The sequence below is a fragment of the Teleopsis dalmanni genome, unplaced genomic scaffold (genome assembly GCF_002237135.1).
Source record: "Teleopsis dalmanni isolate 2A unplaced genomic scaffold, ASM223713v2 unscaffolded_contig_0204, whole genome shotgun sequence".
Lineage (NCBI taxonomy): Eukaryota > Metazoa > Arthropoda > Insecta > Diptera > Diopsidae > Teleopsis > Teleopsis dalmanni.
Genome location: NW_024031586.1, coordinates 9,409 through 16,850, shown reverse-complemented (window position 1 = coordinate 16,850; position 7,442 = coordinate 9,409). Strand labels below are relative to the sequence as shown.

Genomic DNA, 7,442 nt, shown 5'->3' with positions numbered 1-7,442 from the left:
ATTAATTGCATTAGTAAGTAATTACAATATGTATCTATTTAAAACTTAATTATAAGAAATGTTAAAAATATGTATAGTTTCTCCGTATTATATTAGTTTCTGTATTTATCTATGTTGTCCAGACTGGAGAAGTTTCTGGAAACCGTTTCTCATGTACTCGTATTTCTATAATAATTTATACTGAACGTGACGTCTCTATACCATCTTAATAATATAATAAAATTAAAGCATTTTGTGTACATGCATGTTTTTATTCGAAATAAATAATAATGTACAAATATAATTTTTATTTCATATATGTAAACAATTTTGATTTTATTAAGTTTTAATTAATTTTTTAGTCCAAAACTGAAAAACAGAAAATTTTGGCATTTCGTACAATTAGGACATTAGTACATTTTGGATAAACAACCTAAAATCTCCTTTTTCGAAGCTTCGGTTTAATAGCCCTAAATATAACCTTTCTCTTCGACCGTTGTACCTTATTTATAACTTTACATTGATCTTTTAATTTCTTGCAATCCTTAGCATTGGGAAAGTTTTCTGTAATGCAATCCAAAGAACCTTCCCCAAATCTGTACTTATATCCTCCTGCCCTAGCGGCATTCCTAATGAAGGAATCAACTCCACGCTTCGAAATTTTACTACGTAGATTTTTAAAATTGCTTTTGCCCAATATCTTTCCGCAGCGGTAGCAACGATCATATTTGCCGCATATACCTTTACCTATAGGTAACCAATATTCTACCTCAGTGATTAAAGAAATTACACAAATTTGAACTTACCTCCTTTATTTTGGCGTTTTAATGCAACCTGTGGGTTTCCATTTGTAATATTTGACTTCACACTTATACAAGGATCACAATTTTCCAACGTAACATCATTTTTACCTTGGTCTATATATTACAAATTTAAAGTACATTTATTACAATTACAATAATGTAAAACTTACTGTTTTCAGCATATTCTTTGCAAATATCGACATGCGTATCCTTCTTCTCTAGTTTCTTACCAGAGCATTTCGCACTTGTGCAAGGATCACAATCTTCTACCGTAACGACATTCTTGCCTTGGACTATAGTAATAATAAATACAATTTAAAGCACATTCGCATATTATATAATAGTTACTATATTCAGCGTATTCCTTGCAAACACCAACATGCGTACCTTCCTTCTCTAGTTTTTTGTCTAAGCATTTGGAACCAAAACCCAAATAGGTTTTTGAAGCTGTCTTGAGATCTGCTTATGAAAAAAAATTGTTAAACATTTTTTTAAAGCAAACCATATTGAAAACACACAAATTTTTTTTCTAACTTTCTTTAAACATATTGGACATCTGCTGGAATTACGTCGTAATGTTCGCTTTAACTTGGCTTCAATAAGCTGACGTGGATTGATGTTATCACATGCACCGGTAAGATTTGGACATATAGTTGTTTCATTCAATAATTCAGTTTGAAGGCTACTTGATGCTACCACATCACACTGAGAAGGTTTTTCTTGGACTTCATAACATTGCAGATCAGCATTCAAGTTTTTAATAATCTTGCCTATATTATTATGCGAATTAATTTCAAGCAGTTTTTGATACTCTGGCACGTTCTTTCCCAAATCAATCATGCTTTGATTATTTAAACCTTCACATTCAACCATAGCCTCTTTATTTGATTTGCCTTGTAAATAATCCTCATACGTCATATTTTCCTTAGTTAAAAAATTTATCAAATATTTTTCATCTGTTTTGTTTAACTTGCCAAACATGTCTTTGATTATTTTATCCGCCATAATTTAAAAAATAGTTCACTAAACAAAATAATTATAAAATTACAGATTAGATTTATTGATATAGATTTGCTGTATAACTGTAAAAAAGGTACATGGTACATGCCTTCCCGTCTTATGGATGTCGGTACCTATATTTTGCACGAAAAACATAGTTAAAACCGATAAAATTTTTACATATTTAGAATGTTGGACAAACATTCATTGGTGATTTCTGCCAATTACTAATAAACGAATATTTGCAATTCGAAACATTAAAAAAAGTCCCATAGAAGAAAATGTAGTGTATAGGAGGAAGAGGAAGCTATCAAACAAAATCTCTATTCCTTCCCAGTACAACTCGAAGACTTTTCCTTGAAAAGATAAATTTTGTAAAAGAATGTAGCAAACCTATTTAGATTCTGTAATATACAAATATCAGATAAGTGTCGAAATTGATTTCCTCAAGTGAAATTATTTGCGACTATAATGAACTTCATACCGTAGCACAGAATGGGATTCATTGAATAAAGATAGGTTGATTCTACTACTACTTTTAAAAGCAATAGTTTGAAATCTTTTATAGTATGTTATATATATAACATACTAACATTTTGTATAATAGATACATTTTTTTACACTTATCTCAGAGTTTACGTATTATAAGCCACGATATAGCAGTTAATATAGACTAAAATCGTACATTCATATAATAAATAACTCAAGATTAATTACAATATACAAGCTACTTAAGTTTCAGCAATATATAAGGCAATATATCAATTAAGGTACTCAAGTGATATATTTTAGTAATATTTTAAAGGAAAATATATATAATTGGACTATTACAAAATTATGTTCTTATGCTCAATAAATTCTTTATAAATAAATTGTTATGTATACCAAACCTTTTTAGATACCAAAATATACAAATATAAGATCGGTCCAAATAAGTTTCCACAATTAAAATTATTTACCATTTATTTGACTTTGCACAATAATCTAACACACTTTTTTCTAAGTAAAAATTAGAAACAAATATTACACGGATTAAAAAATATATTTATATTTTGAACACATCAAAAATATTTGTATGTCAAAGCTTACTTTACACAAAATCGTAATTTTTTATTTACTAAATCTCTACTGTCACAACTAATTATCAAAACCCGTAATTTTAAGTGCTAAATTAATATGAAGAGCATGAAAAGACTGTCCCATTTTGGAAATTTATCTTGAAAAGGCACCAACTATCCAGTTATTCTGTTTGAAGACTGTCATATTCTTATAAAGGCGGTGCTTTGATTGTACTCTAATTAATCAGTTTGTACTGATCAACTTAATACTACTGTATAAACAAATTCACAACTAATTATCAAAACCCATAATTTAAAGTGCTAAATTAATATGAAGAGCATGAAAAGACTGTCCCATTTTGGAAATTTATCTTGAAAGGGCACCAACTATCCAGTTATTCTGTTTGAAGACTGTCATATTCTTATAAAGACGGTGCTTTAATTGTACCGTTGATCAGTTTGTACTGATCAACTTAATACTACTGTATAAACAAATTCACAATATAGATAGTAATTAAATCTGAATTAGTCTTCAATGAACTAGTTGTAAAGAAATATATGATTCATTGGTTCAATTTAAATTAATTTATATTACTTTCCTGTCAATATTTTAAAATCAATTTTTCGCCTAACAAAACACTCATTTGTCGACAAAATTAGTGAAAATACGTTTTGAGGTATTATTTACCAACTTCTTCCCTCTCGTCCACTTCATGATTTAATATACTAAATGCTTTCATAATCACACTTCTTCTTACACAATTATTTCAAATATTTTTATGATTATAGTATATATAAAAATATTTTAAACTTTTAAAATAATCACGTCATATTTTTTCTTTTGAGGAAACATAACAAAAACATTTTCTTAAACTTTCCTGATTCTATGTTCATGCAAAGTCAAGTTTTCTTAGGTTGAAACTTGAAATTTACAATTAGTTTCCGTTGTAGTAATTTTGACATGAGTACAATCTACCTTCAAACATTTTCCCATACTTTCTGCCACTATTTGCCAAATTTAATCACAGTTTACAGTTGGTGCACCGCACCATGTCTTGCAGTGCATACACGTTCAAGTCATTAAGTTACACGGGCAAAAGTACACTCAGGCGAAAATGTCAGGTGTGCTTTGCAGTGTTAATTTCTAAGGGCCTGGATTACTGCCGCTAAATTAAAATCTAAATCGTTTCCTTAGTACTGTGGCTAAATATGTGATGCACGAAAATAATTTAGCCCTCAAGCTTAAATTGTTGTAGTGCAAATACTTTGTAAATATATATAAACTATTAAAATTCTAAAACCTTGAAACGTAACATTAAATATATAAAATCAAAATTTATAATTGTAAGTACTTTAATACTAATCAAAATACATATTATTTTACAATATTCTCAAGATTATTTCAAGTTTTGAAATGGAGTGTTCAGGAAAACTTTCAACACACTTGAGGTGCCACATAACGCAATGTGCTTGATAAGCTAAAACAGCTCCTTCATATGCAACCAACTGAAGCACATATGAGAACATATGAGCACATATGAGCACTCCACAATATCCACACAACAGGAAAATCTTAAGAAAAGGAAGAAGAACAAAACCCAAGGAAGGGAAGTAAAACAGATAAACATATATATCTATACTCGTATATATGTTAGCTGGAAATTGTTAACTAAGATATATTAGTTTGTGTATGTTGACTTTACTGTATGGATGCTGAGACTAAATATGCATGAAACACAAATCATAAGGAACCACAAGTGAAAACTTTGCGACAAATTAATTCAAAGCTGTGGCAGGCAAAAGATCAAATGCAATTCCTGTTGCACTGCACCGCACCGCATTTCAACTTAGACCAACCGTACAACAACAATTCAGTATCAAGAGAAGATGTACTTGCACATGCATTTTATCAACTGTAAACGACAAGGTTTTCATAAATGTTTTCCTTTATGGAAATCTCTTAGAAGGCACAGCATTGAATTTTGACTTTTGCAAAGATGACAGTTAAGTCTTTGTGCTGACGTGTCGTGTGGAAGGGGAAGCAAAAGTAGTAGGAATGTTCTTACTTAAATATAGGAAAGAGAACTGAAGGAAAAAATTAGAATTTCCAGAATTAAGTACAGGATTTTATTTTTGAATGTGTATATGTCAGTTGCATTTTATTTGTAGATGCAAATAAGACTATTATAATAACAAATAAATAATAATAAATAAAAGTTTTTATACATAAAAACTAACCAACAAAAGTGTGTTCTTTAATAGATCGTTTTTATAAAATATTTTAACGAGCAAATACAATACTTTTTATCGTTTTTAGTTACAGCTTGAGTAATAAAAAGGTCGGGAAGAAAAACATATCTCACACTTTCGAAATTTTTATTTTTTAATCAGTTTGTTGACACGTCTCGATCCAGCTTAAACCATCCCTGTGATTTAAGATCGAATCTATAATACGACTTTATTAAAAATTTTCTGAAGTTCGAAATCACTTAAAACACTTAAAACCAATAGAATAATACACACTTTAGTGTGAATTTGAAATTTTTTTTAACACTTTAGTGATCAAATCTAAAAAATATCTATAAAATGTTTTCTCTTGTTGGTAGCATTGTTTGGGAGTTATTAAAATTGCAAGAACTGTTTGAAAAAGTTTTAAATTAATATCATCGACTTATTTACCATATCATTGTTTAACCATCTATCAACAAAACATTCGTACAAAACGTCATTATATGTAGCAAGTGATAGGTGTCTGTACGCGATGTATAAATAAATCAAAAATCTTCAAATTTACGCTTTGTAATGAAGTCCGAACTTTTTCATTTTTATTGGTTGAAGGGTTTCTTCTGATAATGTATATAGCTTTGGCACTTTTCTTGAAGGAAGTGAAGTATAACACTTTATTGTTTGTAAATCTATTACCACCGACCCATTTTATTTTGTTTGATAAAAAATAACAAAAAGAAGCTATATTAGCTGTATAAGTTATATAGGTAAACAATTTTAACTTTTATTCTATGTAATGCCTATTCGTTTATCTGATGTATAAAATAATAACCAACACTTCTTTTATTTACCTTTATAAACCAGTGTTTGAGTTCAACTAATTTGTATTTAATATGTAACTTTGCTCTTATTTTTAATATGTACTTCTTCTTAAATAAAATGCTGTATATACAAACCTCTTTAGATTCCAAAATATTTAAATACTAGATAAGTGTCCAAAGTTGATTTCCTCAATTGCAATTAATCACGATTTATTTGACTTTCAATAATAATCTGACATACACACTTTTCTAAGTGAATATAAGAAACAAATATTGTACGAATAAAAAAAATAAATCTTTAAATACATCAAATATATTTGTCTATCAAAGCCTACTTTATGAAAAATTATAATTTTTATCTACTAAGTTTTTACTATCACACCTATTCTAATTAATAAAAAACGTACTTATAGGTGAAAGATTATTCTGAAGAGCATAAAAAAGTAATCCTACTTCTAAATTTATTTTAAAAAGGCACCAACTAGCAACTAATGTTTAAAGAATACCATAGTTTTATGGCGAAAGAGCTCTGATTCTAATTCAATTAATCAAGTTGTAGTGATAAACTTAACCGCACGGTTTAAACAGTTTTGCAATACAGATTATACCTAAATACGATTCAACCAGCAATTAACTTCCTGCCGTGGAGCAAGAGTAGATTCATTAATCAAGGTCGATTAATTTATTTTATCTACTATATCAAAAGTAATGATTTGAAACTTTTTTAAGTATATCAATAATGTAAAATCTTTTTAAATATTTAGCAACGGTTCACTATCGTAGAGCTGAGTATAAAATTAAATTAAAATTATATAATTATTAACTTATAATTAATTGAAATACCTTTTTAAATTCAGCAATGTACGATTAATATTTTGACACCAAAAAATTATACTTATTGATATCAGTTTCCAATACTCAAAGACAATATACTATCACTTGAGAAAATCTTATACAAAAATTGTACTTCTGAAAACAAATGATTTCAATATATCAAATATAATTATTTCAAAAAATTTATCTCAAAGCATACTTTATACAATAATTTTTTGATGAAATATTTATTTTGTTTCTTTACAGTCGAGAGATATTAATTATACAATGATAAGAGTAGTAAAACAGTATTAAATATTTTTTAATATATTAATGTAATCTGGCAAAATTTTAAAGTCAGTCTGACTTATTGTTCTGAGTAGTGACATTCTTTTGACATCAGTTAATACCCACAAATTGTGGTGAAATTTTAATCCTTTTTAATAAAAAATATCTCTTAAACATAAAGAAATTTTAACCATCATTGTGGAGACATTCTGTGGGCACATTAGCACCAATAATGCGGAACGATCAGGACACCCAAGTAAGGTATAAATTGTTAGTATGGTGAATAAAATTCTTGACATCATAGTGGAAGATCGCTTAATTTAGGTGTGTAAGATGTTTGATCTCAAATGAATGTGTTAGTAACATTTTGCAAGAGCTTTTTGCAAAACTTACCAGCAAGGTAGATTACTCACTGTTAAAAAAGAACGTACCCTTGTAATCACATTCAGGGAGTG

The 7,442-nt window shown here is 28.4% G+C and overlaps 1 protein-coding gene across 4 annotated transcripts; it reads right to left on the bottom strand.

Annotated features, from left to right (window-relative positions):
- Positions 1-325: 325 nt before the first annotated feature.
- LOC119663196 lies at positions 326-6,854 on the bottom strand. Of its 4 annotated transcripts, none has more exons than XM_038072852.1 (6): positions 6,730-6,854; positions 1,301-1,805; positions 1,131-1,241; positions 953-1,075; positions 786-896; positions 326-726 (listed from the first exon to the last, which is right to left on the bottom strand). In XM_038072852.1, exons 2-6 carry the CDS (start codon positions 1,785-1,787, stop codon positions 413-415), a joined length of 1,146 nt encoding a protein of 381 aa, XP_037928780.1. In that variant the 5' UTR covers positions 1,788-1,805; positions 6,730-6,854; the 3' UTR covers positions 326-412. The 4 variants fall into 4 exon arrangements, with proteins under 4 accessions (XP_037928780.1, XP_037928778.1, XP_037928781.1 ...); XM_038072850.1 differs by lacking the exon at positions 6,730-6,854 and adding an exon at positions 6,022-6,159; XM_038072853.1 differs by lacking the exon at positions 6,730-6,854 and adding an exon at positions 2,741-2,805.
- Between the last annotated feature and the right edge of the window lie 588 nt (positions 6,855-7,442).